Source organism: Phyllobates terribilis, unplaced genomic scaffold, assembly GCF_046119375.1.
Source record: "Phyllobates terribilis strain yellow unplaced genomic scaffold, ASM4611937v1 Scaffold_1__5_contigs__length_1240528914, whole genome shotgun sequence".
NCBI classification, from domain to species: domain Eukaryota; kingdom Metazoa; phylum Chordata; class Amphibia; order Anura; family Dendrobatidae; genus Phyllobates; species Phyllobates terribilis.
In genome coordinates this window covers 844,956,250-844,980,712 of record NW_027362761.1, presented here as the reverse complement: position 1 = coordinate 844,980,712, position 24,463 = coordinate 844,956,250, and the positions used below count along the sequence as shown (strand labels likewise).

The 24,463-nt window shown below is 40.1% G+C and overlaps 1 protein-coding gene across 2 annotated transcripts in view; it reads left to right on the top strand.

Moving 5' to 3' along the window:
* The first annotated feature begins 226 nt into the window (after window positions 1-226).
* Window positions 227-24,463, top strand: part of UNC5C (unc-5 netrin receptor C) — a 518,170-nt gene continuing 493,933 nt past the window's right edge. For both annotated transcript variants that reach the window (XM_073638355.1, XM_073638362.1), the window contains exon 1: window positions 227-839. In XM_073638355.1, coding sequence (XP_073494456.1) covers window positions 725-839 — 115 coding nt within the window. In that variant the 5' untranslated portion in view covers window positions 227-724. The remainder of the gene's footprint in view (window positions 840-24,463) is intronic.

The window sequence follows — 24,463 nt, the reverse complement described above, 5'->3', positions numbered from 1 at the left end:
AAACAGGGATCTGTGTTTTACAATAAATGTGAATGCGGCGTATTTATCAGTGTGTAACCCCTTCCCCACCGAGTTGGATCAGCGGAGGGGATTTTAATTAAGTGCAGGAGTAAAAGACAAATGTGTTTTTGTTGCCAGTGCTTAGACTGAGTGCTGATTCCAGATCCAGGGATCCATGTCTGCTCTTCCAGCCAGGGAGGTAGGGCTGAGAGAAGAGGGAGCAGGGGAGCAGGAGCTGACTTTCTCACAGTCTCCTTGTAACAGAGAACAGAGGCAGACACACATTCTCTCTGTCTTCCACATGCATGTGCGCTCACACAGCTCCAGTGCACTACTAATGCTTCACCTCATGCTCCTCTACCTGCGCTCACTGACTCTATGGGCTTTTAGGATCCTAGCCGGCTGCTCTGTACAACATCACATAGATTTGTATGCAAGATTTTAAAGCATTTCTACAGTGATTCCCCCCCCAATCCGAACGGATTTCTTTTACTTTCTGTCACATTGCACAGATTTTCTCCTATCAATAAGGGATTAATGAAGCTGGAGAATAAGTCAGTGGTGGCTGCTGCATTGACCATTTGGGCATGAGATCTTTGTGACTTAAAAGAGGAAATAAATGTACTTGAAATTGTCTGCGTAACTATTGGCAGACTCTCCCAGCGTTGAAGAAAGTGGAGTTTGCCCAGCTATAGTGAGCCAGCTTGTTGTGCCTTCCAATACCATGAGGAAGGGTCTGGAAACTGCCAGCTGCGGTCTAAGGCTCGGATACATCCTGCAAATGTGTTTCCTACCTGCCCTGGCCATACTGACGGCCAGCAGTACTTTCGCAGCTCAAGGTAAGAACTTATCCTTGGGCAGGTAGAGCAAGAAGGCTGTGGCTAAGGATGTGGAGCTCAGTCTGCAGGTCCTTATTGCAGTTGAAATGGTCAATATAATTCTATGTGTTCCTATGTATGTGTGATGGATGGACTCTCCTAGAATGAGTGTGAGTTCCAGACATAATTCTTGACTCGTGTGTCTGCGCTACTGATGGCGGAGTCAATCTGTCACGTCTAAGATTTGCAGTGAATCAGTTTGCTTTGCATCTCAAGTCAATGGAGAAGGGGATTTTAGACATTTTTGTTGGTTTTTAGAAGATTACGGTGGCTAGACAGAGATTTGGATTGGGAATCAGTCGAGAAGGCGATCTTGAGATCACCTCGTCGTCAGTCTGTAGTGATGTGATGAAGACTTGGCGAAGCATTACACGTTCTTTCCTCTCACTTTTAGCATTTCCGAGCTGAGCACTGAGCGGTGTACAGGAACTCCTTACTGGAATGAGACAAGCAGGGCATTCAGTTCATGATGTGCCAGAGTGGAGGGCAGAGCTCTGGTCTCTAACTAGTCCCCCGGTACAACGTAGGGTGGTACCACACTGGATGCCAGTCTGTCTGCTCAGTAGAGATTGGGCCAGGTATTACTGAGACTAATTAGTGATGCTTGCTCTGCTGTGAAATATGTTTCATAGCAAACCATTCAGGACATCATTACCTCCACATTGCAGTTCATAGGCTGTGATTGTTCTAATAGATGACAGTGCACTGGTTTCTCTGTGCTACTGAATCATACTGGTTATAAACACTTGCAGACTCTGTGAAAACATTGCAGAAATATAAGCAGTGTGCAGACATGTTATATAAAGATAGTGGATGGACATTATCTATATAAATATATATTTATTTATATATATATATATTATGATTATATGTGCATATATATGTTATATATGTGTCTATATGTATATATACTATCATTATATGTAGATATATGTTATATATGTGTTTATATGTTTTGATTATATGTATATATGTTATATATGCATATATATATATATATATATATTATGATTATATGTATATATGTTATATATGTGTATATATATATATATATGTATATACGTTATGATATATTTAGTGAAGATACTCAGTGGTTGGACATATCTATGTATCTATATATATATATATATATATATATATATATATATAAAAGTATATGTATATTGCGTGAACTACTGCGTGTCTGTATCTATATGTTGGTGTTATATAAGCAAACATGGTAGATAAATAATAAAAATAACTAGAATTTGCATTTCATAAATGTAGTTAGTAAGATAACTATTTCTAAAATTACCCCTAAACATCACTTAACTGCTGTACTGTATATCTAACATGAAGCTCTCATCCAGTATAGCTCTGAGCTTTTACACATTTTCTGGCATATCTATATATCTTACAAAAGTAGCTTATAGTTCATTGAAGCACTAGACACACTTGAAGAATGTATCGTATTGGGAAAACTTGCATGTTCTTGCCTATACACACACAGTATATTCTAGCAATACCGTATACAGTACAATGAGTAAAGAGCCCTTCTACAGTAAGTGCCATTAAAGTAATGTCTCAGTTTGGGTAATGTAGCTCCATAAGAATCCGGATTGTGTTACCAGCAGTGAGCTGAAGCAATTTTACCAACATTGTATATTCTAGCAATGATGTTTTCCTAATCACAAATTAAGGTATTTGTGATGGAAGTAAGAGGTGAGATAATAGAGACAGTTTGCTGAAAATTAAGGGAGAATCAGTGCTGGGAGATTTCCAAATAGGTTTCCTCCTTAGATAAAATTCTTCAGAGAAACCAGGATGGGCTGGTGGGAAACAAGATCAATAAAGACAATCAGCCAAGAGATAAAGGGATTACTACCTTGAGAAGAGAATGAGACAAGAGAACCAAGGCACATGTTTCCGTTACGCTTAGGCATGTGGATTTAAATTGATAGCTGTTTATCAAGTGCGTTTGATATCCACCCAAATCCCCCCCATGGATGTGATGATAGTTCTCATGGATTCTATCTGCAGAGTCCAGGGGAGCAGAAATTACATCTTCTATTTTCTAACCCGGGGAAGCCTTTAAAGGCATTAACTATCAGCTTGGCTTTCTAAATTGTTGGAAAACCTAGGGCTTTCCTCTGACATATGGAAAATTGGGTAACTCCTTCAGCCCGTTTGTGCACTATAACCCAGGGCGCCAGTAGAAGCGATGTATAAAGTTTATGACACAGTTTCTTTTGGAAAAAAATAGAAAAAAAAATCTGAAAATTAAATAAAATCCATAATTGCAAATTTTAAGGCAGAGTAAACACAACTGGTACAACAAGCGAAAACATAGCGTCTTTTATACACTATTGTATATCTATTGTAGTAAATATAACAAAAAGTCAGCAAGGACAAGGTCGTTTCGGGTAATACTCAATTATTTGTGTGTTTTTTTACATTATTTAAAAAAAAACACAGTTTATTGAAGGGAATGGAAGAATCTATCACAAGCATTCAGTAAGAAAGACCTTGATCCAGGAGGCATAGAATCTAAAATAAAAAGGTATATGAAGCAGAAAGCGGTGGTGAAAAGAGATCCTTGAACATAGCCTTGTGGATCTGAAGTGTTGGCATTAGCTTAGTGTATTATAGATCTTGTTCTTTCTAGTTGCCTGTTTTTTAAAGGTACAGTATGGACTGCCTGCTGTCCTCTGGGAAGCTGCCTATGCAAGGCATAGGACACTTATCCAAAAGAAGACAGTAACTGTATATTCTCAAGAAGGTGGGATCTATAACCCCACTTTATCACAAGTCTTCATCTGTAGACATGATGTCGGAAAGGTCAGGGAGATACATATCAGAGCATCTTCTCCAGTCATTACAAAGAGTCCAAGACAAAGTGCAGATTAGAAAACTATGTATACCTAATACAAGTAGTCTGTTCAACTTTTTAATTTCGGCATTGATCTTCATAGTTAGTGCTTTGATAAGAAGAGTAGAGTAGTTAGTCATATATACAGTAGTATTACCATAGGACTCTTCTGACCATATATGACCACGTAGTTTTGGGTAGAGACTAAACCAACAAACTAATTATGGTCCAGCCTCTATAGCATTTTCTTCCATTGTGCCAGCATAGTCGACTCCATTGTACAGCCATGTGGGAAAACTGTGCAGTAAATATAAAAGCCATAGAAAGTATAAAGTGGACTAGTTCTCTCTGTACATTCTTTATTGGCTTCATTTGAGCGCATTACTCGGCACTTAAGGAAAAATATATTGCATCTGTTGATAAACCCCTTCAGTGAAGGGACTAGAAGCAAGTTGTTCCAGTGAGTGGGAGTATGGTGCAGAAATAATGAAGATGAGCAGATTTGTTAATGCCTGTGAGAAAGCTGTTTTATGCTTCCTGGAAAAATGCTTGATTTTTTTTTTAATCTGCTGAACAAAGCAGTCTAGTCCTTTTAGATCCTTTTAGAGTATGTCACAAAACACAGGAAATGATGTTAATGGTCTAGTAGATACGGGAAGACACCCATATACACTATCTTAAATCCTATTTACTTACCAGAAATAAGTGTAAAATAAAGAACATGTTGGACCATGAGTAGTTCATGATCATCAATGACATATGTGCTGCATCTTTATAACAGAAATATTCTGCTAGTATTTATTATTATTCTTTATTATTATTAATGTTTATCATGGTATTTTGATGGACAACATGGTGACAAAGTAGGCGTCTAGCGTCCTGGATCAAATCTGACCAAGGACTATATCAATATGGAGACTGCATATTCTCCTCGTGTTTGTGTGCATTGCCTTCAGTAATTTAATTTCCTCCCATCCCATAACCCATTGGTTAACTAGTGTCTTCTGCTCCTGGATCTTTGGTATGGGATAGGAAATTTTTATTGTCAGCCCCATTAGGTACACAGAGGCTGATGTGAGTGACGACGTGTATATGTAGCCTTTTGGGATATAGTGGTGCTATATAAGCAACCAACAGAAAATCTAATTTATGGCATTGGTTGAACTTCTGATGCCCATTCTTATGAGTTTCCCAAGTTGGCACAGAAGTCATATCAATCCTTCACAAACTGCCTGTTCTTAGAAACCTCCATATGTTCTTGCTAACTTCTTCTTTACCCAGTGTGTATATCATGTATGGCTATCTAAGCATCTCAATGATCTAGTGGGACGGAGGAACAAAGGCTAGCCTAGCCTAAACTTGATAACTTAATTTTCTCCTGTCATATGTGGGTTGAGGTTTTCTCTATAGATCCTCAGTTATGCTCTCATTATTATCACTGCTTCAGTACAAAGTCCTAGCACATTAGAGTGATTCTATAAAGCTGAAGATTCAGGAGGGGTCACTTTGTGGGTACAACTATGTTGTCTAGCAGACAGATCTGGGAGGACAGCAGACACAAATTCTTGACCAGGGACAGGTGAGTGGTCTGTGCTTGCGAGGGAGCCAAGTTGAAAGCTTAATATCCTTGAAATGGGTGAGTGAGCATTGCCTTGGATATTACCCTTGTGGTTTCATCATTCTGGATACAGATAAGAAATGTTTTTCCTGATTGACATGGAGGCAGGCAAGCTTTTCACAGCCACGATCAGACATGCTTTGCTTTCATTTGTGTTTGATAGACACAAGCAGTATAAGCTAAAGTATTATCTGGATGTAGATTAAAAGGAGATGACACTTCATAGACATAACTTTAGTGGCGGCGTCTGACATTTGCATAGTAGTATAGGCAGGTGGTTAGTAAGATTCCATCTTCAGGTATAAAACCTCTTACGTAGAATTGCCTATTATACTGTATATACTCAATGTAGCAAATAGCACCATGCTGCTTATTTTTCATTGTTTTTATTCAGACTATTATGAAACAATAGAGGGTGAAACAATTCTTTTTTTTCACAGATACAGTCTTGAGACTGCTGTAGAATCTCATGCATTACACATGATAAAGCAAGTCATAAACAATGGCATTCTGTGAAGAATATAAACACTGAATACATTTTCATGAAATCTCAGTAGAGAGTACACATATATGTGTCACTACTCACTAGTCATGTTTTAATGTGCTTTTATGGGTTGGTTATTGACTTACATAGTAGGTACCTATAGGTGGCACTAGAGAAAGTTTTCTTCATTCTGGAGAAGAGTTAATTTGCATAATTTGCCCCATAATGCATTGATTTTGAGACTCGATGCACAAGCTTGTTCTCCGCAATGACTGTTGAAGGAAATATACTCTAAATCTTAGGTAGTCCAGAGTTAATAGCGGAGAGTCTTCACATCAGCATAATCATCTCTTAACCAGAGTGCCTCTTGCACTGGAAAGCTTGTTCTATCCTGTATATCAATGTTTTTATCCTTTTAATATATTGTAGTCATCATATTATATAGCCCTCGTATTATATAGCCCTGTGTACTTACAATTGCTCATTTTGCCTTTCTACCCAGCTAATTCTTCTCTTTTCTCTGCTCTATGTAGAAACAGGAAGTCTCTTGTCCCTGCATGACTCATTTCCCTCTTCAACTCCTGACCTAGCTGCTCCCTCCTCCCCCTGCCAGGGACTTTTGCAGTGACTCATGACTCATACAGGGAAAATAGACTTCATATTTCTACATAGAGCTTAGAAAGATTCAGCTAGCCTGTTTTTAATCATGTGATGTCATAGACCTAATGGAAAAGAGAAGAATTAACTGGGTAGAATTGAAAAATGAGCAATTGTAAATACATAGTGCCTTATAATATGATTGACTGTTTAAGAGGATGAAAATTTTGATGGGAGTGCTTCTTTAATCTCCCCTGTTGATGGTACCGCAGAGAAATTGAACAGTTATAGACACATTTTCCCACACATTACAGCAGATCACTAAGGGTACCTACTGGATGGATATTTTGGGATCACCTAATTTTCAAGGGCTCTCCTAAAGCCCCCATCACACTAAGCGAGATCGCTAGCGAGATCGCTGCTGAGTCACAAGTTCTGTGACGCAACAGCGACCTTAGCAGCGATCTCGCTACATTTGACACTTAGCAGCGACCAGGCCCCTGCTGTGAGATCGCTGGTCGTGTCGAAATGGCCTGGACCATTTTTTGATCGCTGAGGCCCCGCTGGGTAGCATGCATTGGTGTGTTTGACACCTTACCAACGACCTCGTTGGTGACTCAGAACTGAGACACATAGGCGTGCATTTGCGTTGCATCGTTATACAGGTCGCTACGAGTCACTGAATCGTTGCTGCGTCATTGGGAAGATCTGACTGTTTGACATCTATCCAGCGACCACATAGCGACGCAGCAACGATCCCTGACAGGTCGTATCGTTGTCGGGATCGCTGTAGCGTCGCTAATTGTGAAGGTATCTTTACAAGTAGGCATTGTACAAAGCAAATAACCCTTTAAAAGGAAATCTGTCACTAGTTTTTTGCTACCCCACCTGAGAGCAGCATGATATAGGGACTGAGATACCTTCTCTCCATTCAAGATGGAACGCCACACCACGGAGCTTGGCTCCCAGGTTCCAGAGCCCCGTTCTCGTGATTCTGGGCCTCAGCGATTGGATCCCCCAGTAATTCAGTAAGGATAGAGGACAACATATGGATAGGGAATAACTAAGTGGCTTACAAATATAGAAGAGGGCCCCTGTGCAAGAATAATATAGGGGCCCTTTTCAGTCCAATAACTCATCATTGTGCATTATTCCACCTGCTTTGGAAGTAGCAGTGGCCCTCTTACCTCTTGGGCATCGGTGTGGCTGCACCAATGATATGTCTGCCCCGGGATCAGTTAATGTATTGCTAATGACCCTTTTAAGTAGGAATTACTATATGAAAACATTTTTTCCATTTTGTGTTATTTTGCACTTTCTGTGTAAGGAAAATACAGGATAAGTCTTATGTAATGCTAAAATATATCTACTCAGCCCTATCATAAATTAGAGAAAGCTGAAAAATAAGCATAACTAATTAATTAAAAGGCCTGTCTTTATTAATAGTCAGTTCTGAACCAATGATATGGAAAACCGCATGAGTCAGAGTGCAGATCAGCATGGCAGGTTCTGGACACGTCTGTGGGTAAGAATAGTGGGCAGGCATTAGATTGTCCATCACAGATGACAATGTGCCAGGAGGGGGTGACAGTTGGAGAGATCTGCAATTGTATTGACGTCTGCAGTTATGAACTTGGCACATAAAGAGCTACTGTGTGTTTTTCATTAGCAGTCTCAGCAAGTAGATCTTAAATGATGTCCTGTATTAAAGCAGAAAAGGAGCTACTCCCTTTCCCCACTCACAGTAAATACTTCCTTCAGTCTTTCAATTATGCATGGGATTCAAGCTTCCCTAGACAACGCCTATTTTTATTCATTTGGATTAATGAAAACTGTGATATTGTTCCATATTAGGAATGATTTCTGAGACATAGTATTCTGCAGTATATTGGAAAATGATCATACACCCACTACCATAAGAGGACAGTATTGCAGTACAGCAGATGCTGTAAAGCTGAAGAAACAGGAGTTAAATTACTCATTACTCTGACTTAGTGCTCCAGGCTAAGTGTAACCCTTGATGGGGTTAAGAGAGCACAGACCTGGCAATTAAATGCAGACATTTACTTTGAGTGGAGCTGAACCAACACAGCTAAGATCACCAGTCCGGTGACATTAGAAGCAGGTGACCAGGCAGATGCTGATTGCCGAATGGCTGCAGGGGATTGACTGGTTTTCTTCAGATCCAGGGAGACTGCTACAAAGTCTGCAAGAAGACCATGGCCATAAAGTTCTTGACAGGGACATAATTAGTTCAATATTCCCAGTAAACTTTACTCAGCTTCTTCAGTCGTTTCTTTTATTATATGGTTTCAGTGAATTTGATCCAGGCATTTAAGATGTTTCCATTCAACAGTCAACATGGTTGTCTGCAGAGGTTTCCAGGATACTTACAAAGTAATCCTATGCTGCATATAAATATGGATACAATCATCATGTGTACACATGAGTTTAGGGATGATAGGAAAATCGATCATCAAGTCTTTTTTGCGGTCCTGAAATACTTTACTCCTACTTAGGGAGTAATTCTATGCCATAAAGGCACATGGATGCAATCAACATGCACATTGAAATATGGGATTTAGAGTGATTCTGGCAAAGTAAACCTAAAAATGTTAAACTTGACACACATACTGCCCATATAATGAGAAATTATCACCCATGCTATCACAAAAAAGTGCAAATCATGCAATATCTAGAAGGATGTTCTTGAAAACAGTTGTCACATGTTGTACTTAAGTCCCTTATAAAGGGGAGATCTAAAGGACAATGTTCGTTTCAAAGTGCACTGCTGTTCCTTCTGATAACAGTTATTGATGAGGGCCCTTAGAATCAAGACCCCTATACTCTTTGATGACAACATCTTTCTATATTAAAGTTGGCTTGACAATTAGATAAACACTGAAGATCAGGCTTTTGAAGCTCTTGTTGATATCATGAGATGTGTCTAGCCATAGAACAATTTGTGAGCTTTGGGTCATTGTCTTGCAGCATGACCCACGTTCTCTTGAGATTCAGCTCATGAACAAATATCCAGACATTTTCCTTTAGAATTTGCTAGTATAATTCATAATTCATTGTTTCATCAGTGATGGAAAGCCATCCTAGCCCAGATTCTGCAAAACAAGCCCAAACCATGATACTACCACCACCTAGTTTCACAGATGGTAGGAGGTTTTTATGTTTAAATGCTGTGTTATTTTTTCTTTAAACATAATGCTGCTAATTTAAAAGGTCTATTTTGGTTTCTTCCATCCAGAAAACATTGTTCCAATATCCTTCAGACTTGTCCAATGCAATCTTTAGCAAACTACAGACAGCAGGCCATGCTCTTTTTGGAAAGCAGGGGCGTTTTCCTTGCAATCCTGCCATACAAACCATAATTGTTTAGTGTACTCCTGATGGTGGACTCCATCCTTTGTGACCTCACCAACTATAATGCTCCTTGCTTTTGGAGTGAGCTTTGATAGAGTTGACCACTCCCGGAGAGGGTTACAATGGTTTATAACTTCCTCTGTTTGCACAGGATCTGTCTGTCAGTGGTTGGTGGAGTCCATAATCTTTAAAGGGGTTGTCCACTTCTTTATATTCCCTCCCTCATGTATCCCCCTGGCGCCCCTAAGACTTACTGTAAATACCATCCGTTGCTGATAATGCCTGTGAGTGGCGCTATCACTGGCCGCTCACAGGCATCACGTGACCCCCGGCTGCAGCCCGCACTGACATCCACTGATGTCATGACAAGTGCTGGCAGCAGCCGGGGATTTATCTTCCTGGTTCCACGGTGGATGGCAGGCTGTGGGTGGGTTTACCCCCCGAGTCACAACTGGCATCCACCGTGCGCTCTGCCTCTCCCCATTCATTGGGAATGACCCCGCCCACAACCCAGCAGCCACCGTGGAGACCCCAGTGCTGAGTCATGCCTCACTTGTCGTGATGTCAGCGCGGGGTAACGTGATGCCTGTGAGCGGCCACCGATAGCGCCGCTCACAGGCATTATTAGCAACGTAAGGTATTTACAATAAGTCTTAGGGGGCCCGGGGGTATACATTGAGGGGGGGGAAATAAAGTACTGGACATCTTCTTTAAAGATGGTTATGTAACCTTTCATTGCCTGATGAGTATCAACAACAATCCATCTTCTGAAGTCTTCAGAAATCTCCTCTGTTCATGCCATGATACACTTCCACAAATGTGCTGTGAAGATCAGACTTTGATGGATTCCCATTTTTTAAATAAAACAGGTCTACCACTCATTCCTGATTGTCATCCCATTGATTGAAAACACAAGACTATAATTTCACCTTCAAATCATGTGCTAATTCTAAAGGTTCACATACTTTTTTTATACAAACTGCCGCTTCAGAGAGGAAGAAAACTTTAACTCTAGTGCCACATATTGGGAATAGCTAGAATTCAAGTCCTCTTTCTCTCTAAAGAGGCAATTTGCATATTTAATTTCCCAGACGAGTATTCCATGGCCTATAAGTCTCCTTACACAGGCATGTCACTCTCCACAAGGAGAGATGTTATCCCTTAGACTCCATTCTTTTTCTACCCACTGACGTGATATTGGATCATTTTCCTGAGTGAAAAAAAATTCTAATGTATTTTACTCATTCGATTTGGTTCACTATCTACATTTAGGACTTGTGTGAAAATCTGATATAGTTTTAAGTCAAATTTATGCAGAAATATGGAAAATCCTGAAAGGTTCACAAACTTTTAAACACCACTGTAACTGCTGAATTTCTGAAATGTGAGAGGATCACAGTCCGGTTACCTAATTTTATTGAATCGACCTTACAGATAGTAGGGAAAAATATGCTACTCAGGGGATCCATTGACATTATTTGCTTGTCGTCATAGTCCCAGTATTTTGGGCGGCACAAACAGTGTAGTCTGCAGTGGCTATTCTTGCTGTCAAAGATATGAAAACACCATTGAAAGCCTGACGGACCCCATTATAAGTCTATGAGGTCTGTCACTATTTGTCGAAATCCGTTTGAACAAATAAATCCATCATTGCTGTCATAGCTCGATTATGCATAGAAGCCACAATGTTATAGTGAACAGAGCCTTACTCCTGACACTATAAGCCCTTGCTGGGCTGCAATTTTTTTTTCCATTATTTTTCATTATGTCACTTTTAGAACATAAATGGCCACAGTGTATAAATCTATGTACGTATGTCATTCTGGGAAAGATTTCTTCAAGCAGAAGAAAAAAAATAAAAAAATCAGCATCTTCAAAGTGCTTGGTGCGGAAAATGTGAATTATAACATGAGAATAGTGTAATCTTTTGGGGATACACTTTTAATTAAGTGCCTACACGTTTCTTGTTTCAGAAAGACTTAATTATCTCAGTGTTAAAAAAAAAAGGAGCATTTTATTTGTAGATCTAGCTCTGAAGTGTCTCGTGTGTATCAGTCAATAAAGCACTGAGCTGCAGATCGCTGCAAATTCATAAGGCTGCATTAAGCCGCATGCAAATGAATGTGTGTTTGTAGGCAGTCAGAAATGAAGAATGAGCATAACAGGGACATAATGCATTGTTAGACCAATAATTGTGCCGTAATGAATGCTTGTCCTCTAACCTCACCCAAGCAAGACATAACATCTTTTATTGGTTTAACCCCGTAGTCTCAGGGCACCATTATAGAGCCAGACATAAGTGATTCCATTGTACTTGCTGTAGGAATTTAGAAGTTATAACTCGTTTCCTAAATATTTGCATACTTTTACAGAGTTTATTTTTATCGTGAGTGCTGGACAGTATGCCATTGTATCACTCATGCAATCTCATTATTTTACTCGTCTAACTTCAGGATTTTCTGATTTTGCCCATTATGGTGACTAATATTAGAAATCTAAGGCTATGTTCACACATTCCTTTTTTTTTTCACCGTTTTTTGATGCCTTTTTTTATGCAAATTTTCGCCTGGGTTTTACAGTACCAGCAAAGTCTATGAGATTTCAGAAATCTCATGCACACACCTCTGTTTTTGTTTGATCGCTATTTTGTGCTTTGCATGTTTTTTTGCAGAATAGAGCATGTCACTTTCAGCCTTTTTTCAGCGTTTTTCACGCTATGGAAGTAATGGGTGTTGACAAAAAACGCTGAAAAAAACGCACCAAAAACGCAGGTGTCAGGTTTTTCAGCATTTTTTGTGCCAAAACCAGAACGAGATTTTTTTTTTTTGCACTGAACTCTATGTACATGCATAAAGAGACAAAAAAACTCCACAAAAAACAAACAAAAAAAGCAAGAAAAATCCTGATCAAACCTCCTGGCAAGAGATCAGGTTTTGCTACAGAAAAAAAGCGATGAAAAAACACAATGTGTGAACATAGACTAAGGCTACATTCACACAATGAGTTTTGGTGAGATTTTGATGTTGCAGATTTTTCCGCACCCATTAAGTAAAATAGGTTACTTGCATTTTTTCAAAAATATGCACCAAAAACTTGACGGGGGAACGTAGCCTAAAGAATATTTATGAAGAATCAATTAAAGGCAATGAATTACAGTAGAGCAAGTATAAGCTAAATTTTTGACCACTGTGACCAAAAGACTGCAGTTGTCCTTTTATTAAACCAGGTTATAATGTGAATATAACCTGATATAAGAGGTTATGATATATGGGACATTGATCCAGGAAATTAGCCTGATTGCCATTTGTGGATGGGGAAGAGGTAGTTTTATGGCTGCTAAGGACCTCTAAGGAACAGTCAAGCTAACTTCAGCACCATTCTAGATCCTACTTGGAGGCCAAGTTTCCCGTGCATCAGTATTTGCAACCAAGGACAGGAATAGGCTCAAAACTTTCAAAGATGACAATAAATAACTGATCATACTACTACCGTGCAAGAGACTTAAAATTGCAATGCATCCCAAACTCCCCTCCATACATGTAAGAGTTCAGCTTGGCCAAAGGTTTGCATGAGTTCTGGGGCAGCAGGGTGGCTCAGTAGTTAGCACTGCAGCCTTGCAGCACTGGGGTCCTGGGTACAAATCCCACCAAGAACAACATCAGCTTGTATGTTCTCCTCGTGTTTGTGAGGGTTTCCTCTGGTTTCTTCTTACATGCCAAAGAAATATTGTTAGGGAATTTAGATTGTGAGCCCCAATGGGGACAATGCAGACAATGTCTGTAAAGCGCTGCAGAATATAAAAGCATAATAAATAAAGTGTTTTCAACAGGGAGAAAGTAAAAAAAATCTACTGTCAAACACCAGCTGCCTGATCTTTGTCTCCCCCAATATCATCTGTTAGGGGAAGGTTGGAAGACCTCCATATACATCAGACGGTCAGACGAGTTTCATCTAATGAGTTTGAGGACTCTTTCTTTCCAAAAGTGTTTTTTGCAACTTTTATCTATGAAGTATGGATGTCATGCCATGAATCAACATCAGAAAGAAGTTATTTTGACTTTTTTCCCTATTTATTTATATTATGCCCTTATTTCTCTATTTATTTATGTGTTAATTAACAGAAGCAATATTTACAGAATTTGTTTGAGGTTTGATACCAAAGTCTAAAAAAAATGATTTGAATGTACCAAAAAAGCCATAATGAGTTAAATGACTTTATACCAGGGAGGGACATTGACTATGACCCTCTTAACATATATTTATCCCTCCAATTATGGTTTCCTGTCTTGTATAAAAATACTGTAGGGAAACTGTTGAGAAAACTGATCCTATACAGGACATGTTTGTTCTTTCCTATGAGAACAGTTTTAGCTCCGGTGGCATCACTTGTGATGTAAGACATCTTTGGGCACCAGACTGGAAAAACTTACTTGTATTGGTTCTACCCTATATCTGGCAGACAACAACAAAGTACAACTTTGCCATCAATTGTACCCGGCTTGTGATATATGTAATTTCATCCAAAACTACCAATTGTTCTTGCTAGTAAAGTTTATTAGTTCATTGCTTTAGTTTTGACTGAGCTTCTGGGACAAAAACGAAAATGTTACTTGTGGGTCTAGCTGTAGTCTAGTCACAATGGCTGTGATTATTGTGTCTAATCCATGATTATAGTGCTATTTGGCTGTTGTTTAAAAAACAATATTAAAAAAAGAAATTGTTTATTGATTGGCCACAATGTCATAGACAAACATATTCTTGGCAAGTTCATTTTAATTTCATGTGATTTGGGGCTGCATATGTTCGTTTGGGTCGCTGACAATAATCTGTTTCTTAGCTGAGAGCGCATTGTAATACTGGGCACACAATTGTACCGCCATTTCATTAACAAAATGGAGTGAAGATCTGACAAAGCTGCCAAGTCCGTTTTAAAAAGGTTGTTGCAAAATAGACTTTTATGACATCTAAATCAGAAAGCAGGTTTCTGTAACTCTCATTAATTTCATGGAAAATTACTACACCGCAATGTCATGGACCAGAACCAACTCATTTTTGGAATCTGTAAGAAGTCTGTTGTCCACTTCTCCCATGATCTTAGATGTCTAATTGACATATTCACTTGAGGACATTCATGTGCATGCTACCTAGGCAGCTGGCCACATGTTGGACAGCTCTTTAATTGAAGACACTATAAACAGGCATTTACTGCCTACTGCAGTTAAAGGTGCTCTCTATGTTGACATTATTAAAACTTAAAATTGTTATCTGGCACTTTCTATAATTTTCCATAGGTTACGCATTAGGTTTAGTGATGAGCGAGTATGTTCTGTTAACTCTTTCGGCAAGCATGCTCGGGTGCTCGCCAAGTATCTTCAGCGTGCTCGGTGTTATGTTTTAGTCACTCCGTGCTCATGATTTGCGACTGTTTGACAGATTTAATACATGTGAGGAATGCCTAAGAAACAGGCATTCCTCATATGTATTAAAGCTGTTAAACAATCTCAAATCAAGAACACTGAGTGATTAAAACATAACAATCGAGCATGCTGAAGATACTCGGAAAACACCCGAGCATGCTCACTCATCACTAATTAGGTTACCAAACCCTCATTCGGCTGACTGCTGAGAAAATTGATTGGATGGGACATCAGCACCTCCGGTGGAATAATGTCCAATTCATCAGTCGTCTGACGGCATAGACCACTGTTTGGCTTCAGCAGTCAGATGACTGATGATCAAAATGTCATCAATTCCAGTGCCTCGTAGTGGCAGTACTGGAGCGGTGGGTGATTTGATGTCATGCGGCACTGTTTTTCGTCACTTGGAAGCTTTAAAAATGGCTACCATAAACAGACATTGAGCTAACCACTCTACCAGATGCTAACGGTTACCCTGGTCCCTATATTGGGATCTGGATTTATATAGGGGCCCCTGAGCTGGGTTGGCTGGAGTTGGCTGCTGCTCAGTGGTGCAATGTGGCAAGAAGAATAATGAAGTAGCCAGGTCATAACTAAAAGGTATGGGTAGTTCCAAAATAGTCTGGCATGAAACAAGATGAATTCAGAACCAGGAATATCCATTAAGACACAGGAGTGGAGATACACACAAGAGCTTGTTAGGCTACAACTGGAAGTGGGAACTGATTCTCAGGGGTTTAAATAGATTGCAGCCACACCCAGGGTTGACAGCAGAAAGAAAAAGAAAGAGTTTAACCCCAAAGCTTCAAGACTGGCCAGAAACACAAGTTCCAGGAGTAAAAGAGCTGTACTGAATAGTTAATAAAAAACATCACAGAAAAAACATGCAGGTTTACCAACACCAGGTCACATTACCAATGCACCAGCAGGATGCAGCAGACCCCCTTGATAAAGGTGGGGGCAGCACAGGTGCAAAATACTGATGGAGCAACCAATCGCAAACCTACCAATTCATGGAGGGGGTGGATGTGCAGTATTAAACATGTACACAGATGGAGCTTGCATAGGACACCAGTCACACAGATATGTGTGATGCACAGTGTCTGGCTTACAGCCTATTGATGACGCCTATACTATTAGATTAGACGGGCTGTCCAGCACTATATGAGTGCACCCCACAAGGACAGATGCCCCAATTCACCCAGCTAAAACAGGTAAGCTCGCAACCCACGCCAAGGGTCCTCATGTTTGCAAGTCCTAACGCTAAAATTAAAAATGGCTTACATAGAACAACATTTTAAAAAAATACTGAATAGTTACCTTGAGTCAGTTGATGATCAAAGTGGGAATAGAGAGGACAGGCACCAGCACAGAGTTCACATTTGAATGAAAAGTAATAAATACTTATTTATTTTAAAATTATTTTTACCCTAGGGTAAATTTTGTAAAATCCTTGAAAACCCCTTGAATCATTGTATTGCTAAATATTATGCAGATTTCTAATAAAGAATACTGTATGTTCCAATTCCCCCAATAATTTAAAAATCGCTGTTTGCAGAGAGTGAATAGCAATATTCTTATTTGCATTCAAACCTTTGCTGATCATGCATGATTGCACCTTGTACCTGTGTCAGTTGCCCATGATAAGGAAAGGCTTCAGTCTCCGATTGTAAGCAATGAAAAATGAGAAGTTGAAACACAAAGTTAACAAACTTACTGGAAAGTAGCCCTTTAAATTAGGGTGGAATATAGTCTTGTCACAAAAAGGCTTCTTTATATGTTACCATAAACCGTGAAGTGCTGGCGATTGCTGAAATTTCAGTAGAGTATTTATTGTTTACTATTAAAATAGGCACTTGAAGTTGCCGAATATCATGAAGACCAGACCATCCTTCAAATGTCTTTGTTTTTAAGTAGACAACAAAAGTAAAGTGATTTATGTTCAGAGTTGCTTGCAGAAAAGCACATAGCAGCATTTGACTTAAAGTATCATATGAACCAAGTCAAATTTTTTAAATCCTGTGACTAATCATATCCATAGATGTTTCTTTTATGGCCAAAGAACCATAAGAAAGAGGAAAACAATTGTGATGTGCAGCCATAATTTCAGTAGAATGCCTAAATCACGATTTATACCGCATTTACATTCATGGCTCCCTTTTCTAAGTATAAGCAGTTCATAATATTAAATTTGGTGTGATGTGATGGACACATTTGCAGTCATTGCTAGAGATACTAAATCAATTCTGAGCACATTTACATCAATTAAAGTTACTTTCATGAAATTGAATTCTTTTACAGTTGTCAAATTCAACTAGTTGAGATGGTTTCATGAAAGTCGCTACAAGGGAAACTCCATTAAGGGGGTTTTCATATATTATAAAGTGCTGGCATATCATTAATATGCTGGGATACCAGTTTTGTCTTCTTTGCCTTTCCCCTAAAGAGTTGACCCGAATCACTTCTGGTGGGCCAAGAGTGACAGCGAAAAATTAGGAGGGTATGCAGCGCTGCACCAATGTTGGATGTCCTTCATTTTAAGAATCGGTGTTAGTCCCAGAGGTCAGATCCCAATCGATCATAAAGTCTTTCTTGTCAACTCTAAAGGGGTTGTGTGGCCTTAGGCTACAAGTCTGCAGTTACTCTATGTGTCTGTAAACTTTGAAATGCTCACAGGGTGCGCACTGCGTACTTTGAAGACTCTCCACTACCTGCTCTGGGAGTGAACGATCATGTGATCTCAAGTATTTGATTTGCATACTTCCTGCCACATTCCGACTAGACATGTCTGGCCTCGTTCAATACACTTGCATTGAGGGATGCCGTCTAGTTGGCATGTGACCGCATGTATGCAAATCGTATACTTGCAGTGACACGTACGCTGCTCCCAGAGAATCCTCACAGCACACAGTGTGTGCGCTGTGAGAATTCACAAGTCTACAGTCACAAAGAGTGACTGCAGACTTGAACCCTAAGGCCAGACAACCCCTTCACACTCTGAGCAGACATAGCAAATCTATCCAGAAACCAAGATGCTCCATCGTCAGACAGAGCCGTGCGTCCGGACAGAAAATTAACTGGGAATCGAAAGAGCAACACCTTTAAAAAGTGCAAAGTTTTTCATAAAGCTTTCAACATCACACTCCAAAGTCTCCCATAGGACCTCTGCTAAAACTTATCAAATATGTGTAAAATGATGGCATAACCTAGAAACATGCCATCACTTTATGAGATGGGAAAACCTAGTTAATTGATGATGTCTTCTTGTATGATGATGTCTTTTTATAACTTTGGTGCTTCTGCCCTAAAAAATTGGCTCTAGTCCAAATATCCTGACCTCTCCCATTGGTGTTGACATGCATTAGTAATTTGCTGCAGGAATATGAGATTGTTTTTGTGTGTAAGGCAATGATAATGGTGGACCATACTCCATTAATATATGAAGTTGACTGATCTTCTGTAAACTCTTTCACGAGGCAATCAAGTATGACTAATAGTGAATGCAAAAATTGTTTCACTGGGAGAGATATAATATCTTTGGCCTCTCTTTCCAACAAACACATGCACTTTTACAACAAAACAGCTGTGTCATCTACAGCCATCCCATAGAATATGCCAGTGGGCCATTAGCTGTGAATAGGCCTGACGGAGTTTCATCTTACATTGTAAACATGACCAGCTCGCTGATGTTATATATGAATGTATATTAGGAGAAATGGACTTGGCACAGGAAACGCAGCAAACTGTAAAATGCCGCTATTAATTGTTTTACATGAATACTACTATTAACCATTTAATTTTGATTCAGCGGTAAAAAAAAAATAGAATCATTAAATCTACTAAGCAAGAAAGTTCACATGAGGAGTTGACACTGGGTGATTAAAAAGGACTTCTTCACATGGTACAATAAAGTGTGTATAATAGAAAGTCTCATTAGCTCTAAACTGCCTTGATTAAATTAATTAGTTGGGCCCCATAAAATGAAGAAAATGTGTTGATTTGTAATCATTGTTAAAGGGTTATAAATTATAAGATGTCTCATTAAAAGGCTGAATAAATTAAAGCTACAAGAGCACCTGACTCGGGATGTGTAAGACAAACTGGTGGAGATCTACTAAGATCAATGCATGAGGATTGTGGCTCAATGTACCCCAAAAACTGCCAAACAATCCTTGCACTACATTGTTCCAGTGTCATGATAGAGTGGCGAAAATATGACAATTTATGCCAAAATTGTATCAGAATTTTGGTCCTTAATATTGAGGAAAACTAAACCAACCAGAAGTTAGTTGTTTCAGGGATGGACACAGAAAGAAGAGGTCCCCTGTGCAAGAACACATGACTCTGACGTCACCGCAGGTCCTACAACTCACTGCAAGTGCCGGGAACCAAGCGGGAGCGCTGCGCGGGCCGACAGAAGGTAAGAATACATTTATTTTTTATTTTATTCTTCTTTTTACAGCTTTTTTAATGGTACCTGGGTGTGGATGAGACTCTCCTCTCCTCCACACCCGGGTACCATCCGCATATTAGAACGCACCAATTACGCAAGTACAAATGCAAGTACAAATGCTGTCTTGCGGAATTGGCGCGTTCTAATGCAAGTCAATGGCGGCGAAATCGCCGCGTTTCCGCAAAATTAATTGACATGCTGCGGATTTTTGACCGCAGCGTTAACGCTGCGGAAAAATCCGCATCATGGGCACAGCACATGCGGATTTCCATTGGGGAACATTGCTGCCCTTCTACCATGCGTTTTTCATGCGTTTCCGCGGCGTTTACGCAACTGCAAAAACGCCGCGGAAACGCATGAAATACGCATCGTGTGAACACAGCCTTAGGCTGCATGCCCGCAATTAATTGTTGGTGAGTTTCTGATGCTGAGAATTTTTGCTGCATCTTATAGTTCCAGCAAAGTGGATGGGATTTATAGAAATCTCTTGCCCATTGTGCTTTTTTATTTTGACTTACAGTGAATATTTCTAATCTACAACATGCCAATTGCAGGTACGTTGAGTTTTATGTGCAGATATTTCCCATAGATTTGCATTAGATGCGGAAAATCTGCAAGTGCACATGTGTTTTTAGTCGTTTCTGGGACAGAAATGCAAAGCAGCTTTAATTAAAACGTGACATACTAAAAAGAAGCCAAAAAAATGCAGAGTCAGAAATTCAATAACAATGCTTGTAAAAAAAGAGTACTCAAAATCGCAATGAAAAAACAGAAGTAACCTAACTTACTTAATAGGTGCAGAAATGGTGCACGAAATCTACTACAACATCAAAAACTCACCGAAAGCTCAATGTGGGAACGTAGCCTAGGATGGGAAAGTGGGTCCCTTTACATCTTGGACCCTTGTGCAACTGCACAGGTTGCACCAATGGTATGGGATATTTGACTCTGTTCAAGATTAGTAACCCATTGTGTACTAAATGTGAAAAGCAACAAGACTGGACTGGGAAAAAAATAGCAAAGATACATAGTAGATCATTACATGTTAGCTAGTCATAAATATTATATATCAATCACAATCCCACCGATGGTTTATCTTGAAGAACCTGGGTCCAAATGTGAAATTTATAACATAGTACAACGTCTACAATGTAGGTATAATATTTTGTTGTGTGAGATTTATAGTAAAATGGCATATTTAGCTTAAAAAGTATTTTTCAGATTATAAACTGATGGACAATCTCTAAAATATGCCATTACTGTGGGAGGCAATCTCTTGGCTATACCCTTTATAGTTCTCATTTTTTCATGCCAATGAGTGTGGTCCTATTCAGCCGGTAACTGGGAGAACCGCTCTGCAGGAAAAAATTCTCAGCTTTGTAGGGGTTTCCGAGATTGGACTCCCACCGATCATAAAGATCACACAACCTGGACGTGAACTATTAGTTTATGAAATGGGAAAACCCTTCCAAGTATGATCCTAATGTTTCTTTTTCCATGTGGATTTTTTTTAAGGAAAAAAAAAAGCAGCTGGTCATGTATTTTTCCCAGGAAAATCATCAATTGCTCTCTGCAATGCCTCTTGTATTAAAGGGACTGTGTGTTATGAGACAATATGTTTAATTCCATGATTGTTATGTGATACAGTAAAATAAAAGACTCTGCAACCCTGATCATAGCCTGTACAGTTACAATCATTTTATCCAATCACAATAAAGTTTGTCAAACATCAGATGATTATATATTTGTAGAGAATTGTCTCTTGGGCTCATCATTGCTGGATCTCAGGATCATTGCTTTATAAATCGGTGATGACGGCTCTTGGTATGATCTTGACCCATTGTGCTATGGCCCCTTTCCAGTTTATGGACGCACTTCATCAAGTGTAAAAAAAAAAAAGTCTCTTCTGCATCTTTCACCACCCCCTCCCTGAGAATGCTGAACAGGACGGCAAATGTTTAAAAGCTCTGAGTCAACAATGCCTGGGGATCAGGTTTCCAGTTTTGACAAATAATTTAAAAGCCAAATGTGCACCCAAAAACCGATACCCTCTATGCATTTCATCTTGCTCATCCGTCTCAGAGGTTTATTAATGGTGCTCTTCTTATTGTCATGTGTTGAAACCTGCTGACAAAACTATCGAGCAGAAACAGAGCCAAAAAGTCCTAGGATTCATTGCTCTAAGTGTTATCCTCGCAGATGAAAGATTTGTACATCTAACCCGACTGTAAAATGTAGCCGGTGTTCAACAATCACTTTATTAAAATTGTTTCCTACCTAAAGTCCTTTGAGATAAGCCCTAGAAAGTTACGTACTGTGTTACTGCAAATATTTATCTACCAGAAAATGATTCGACATCAAAGCGTATGTGTATGATGCAAATCCCTCGTGTCCCGCGCTTGTGGATATCCTGCAGAATTAACATGGCAGAAATTGTGTGAAGTGTTTCACTCAAATGCCGTAAGAGTTTGATCACTAAGGCAAGTTGATCGCAATCAGCTCAGTTGCATTTTATGCTTCATTATGGTGCGTTCTCAATCTGTCACCAGATTTTTGCCACCTAATATGAGAGCAGCTAATTGTAAGACTTTGATTCCATCTATGTGTTACTTACTGGGCTGCTTACTTGAAGTTTTGATCAAATCACAGTTTTAAAGCAGGACCAGTAACCCGGCTGCCATGTAGTCCTCCATATTCATTAGCAGTGTATAACCCCGCCCCCATCACTGATTGTCAGCTTTCTGCCTATGCACAGTGTACACAGAAAGCTGCCAATCAGTGGTGTAGAAAAAAAAAAAAAAAAAAAAATTGTGCAATTTAAGGGTGTGGCATCCCCTTTGTTGAGCTGACTGGTATATATGTAGCTTACCACGGGCCTGGGTGGTCTGGAGTTGGGACCCGGTCCTATTTGTCTACCCTTTTATATGCATTACTTCAACTTTGATATACAGTAAGGTTTTTAATATAGGCAGTATAGGTACCGTCCCAATTTAGGGTCACCTTGCCGCTGGTGGGACGGCTTGTATACTTTTTTTGATCAAAAATAGTTCACTAAGTACCCTATATTTATTATGCAACTTTGCTTTACATTTATATATAATGATGGTAGGGTATGAGATATATTTTTGTCTTTTGTCTTTTGTAGGTTTTGTTTTCAATCAGTGGTGTAGGCGGGGTTATACCGAGCTCAGCATTCAGAGAACAGCTAGATCTGCAGCAGAGAAAACAGTGATCTTATTAAAAATGCAGCAAGCAGTCCAGTAAGTGACACATCACTAAAATTAAATCCAATGGGGGTGAAAGTGATTGAAGTCCAGCACCGGAACCATAAAATTCAATTCCTTATTCGACTAACATTAAAAGCCAATAAAACACGAAAACCTGACACGTTTCGGACAGTAGTGTCCTTACTCATACCAATACCTATCGGTAAGGACACTATTGTCCGAAACGCATCAGATTTAGTTTCCTCCTGTGGCATGTTTTATTGGCTTTTCAAACCCCCACATAAAAATCAGACATGTCTCCGTGATTTTCTGCAGACTGTGCAACATCAAGGACATGTGAATGGCTCCATAGACTATCACAGGTATGAGTTCTAGCCATGAAAACCTTAAATATCTCTGGTATACAATAATCTGATATGTGAATGAACCCTAAATCCTGGTAGGACTCCTAGGAGATACAAGTAGATTTCTGATTACCCTACCTAGACATGTTTATGTTATGTTGGACAGCATGGTGGCTCAGTTGTTAGCACTGTCGCTTTGCAGCGCTGGGGCCCTGGGTTCAAATCCCACCAAGGACAACATCTGCAAGGAGCTTGTATGCTCTCCCCGCTTTTGAATGGGCTTCCTCCGAGTACTCCAGTTTTCTCCTACAAGCCAAATACTGATAGTGAATTTAGACTGTGAGCCCCTATGGGGACAGCGATGATAATGTCTGTATGATAAAGCTCTGTGCAATATGAAGACGCTATATTAATAAATACTTATATTATCTTTAATAAAAAAAAGTTTGACAATGTAATGAAGTTGCCCATAATGACCTGTCAAGGGTTACTGTTATGCACACGCCCGGACTGACTGGCGTGTGCGTGTTTAGTGATCCCACTGGACCATGAACCGGAGAGTGCCTGGAGGGGCGTAACTAAGTATCTACCCGATCCAACCAAGGTCGCACGACGGCTAACGACGCCAGTGCACCAGGGAGGAACCGAGCAGAGGGACCAGGTGCTACTCCAGGTCAGACCCCGGACACGGCTGTTGACCCACACCGGAGAATACAGGAACAGGCAGGTTAGGCTGGCACACTGACTGATGGGTATAGGCAGGCACGGCTGGTATGCAGACAGGCGGGCACTGGTAATGATGGCTGGAGTGCCGACAGGGAGGCACTAGCAGGTTGGAGCACAGACTGGATAAGGTCCAGTACAGACTGAGACTCAGGAAAAGAACCGCAGATGCGGTAGACAAGCAGAGCAGAGCGAGACCGCCGGAGCGGTGAACAAGAGCAGAGCAGGGCGAGGCCGCCGGAGCGGTGAGCAAGAGCAGAGCAGGGCGAGGCCGCCTGGAGCGGTGAGCAAAGGCAGAGCAGAGTGAGACCGCCTGGAGCGGTGAGCAAAGGCAGAGTAGAGCGAGACCGCCTGGAGCGGTGAGCAAAGGCAGAGCAGAGCGAGACCGCCGGGGCGGTGAGCAAGAGCAGAGCAGGCAAGAACCGCCGAAGCGGCGAGCAAAGGCAGAGCAGGCAAGAACCGCCGGAGCGGTGAGCAAGGCAGAAAAGGCAAGAACCGC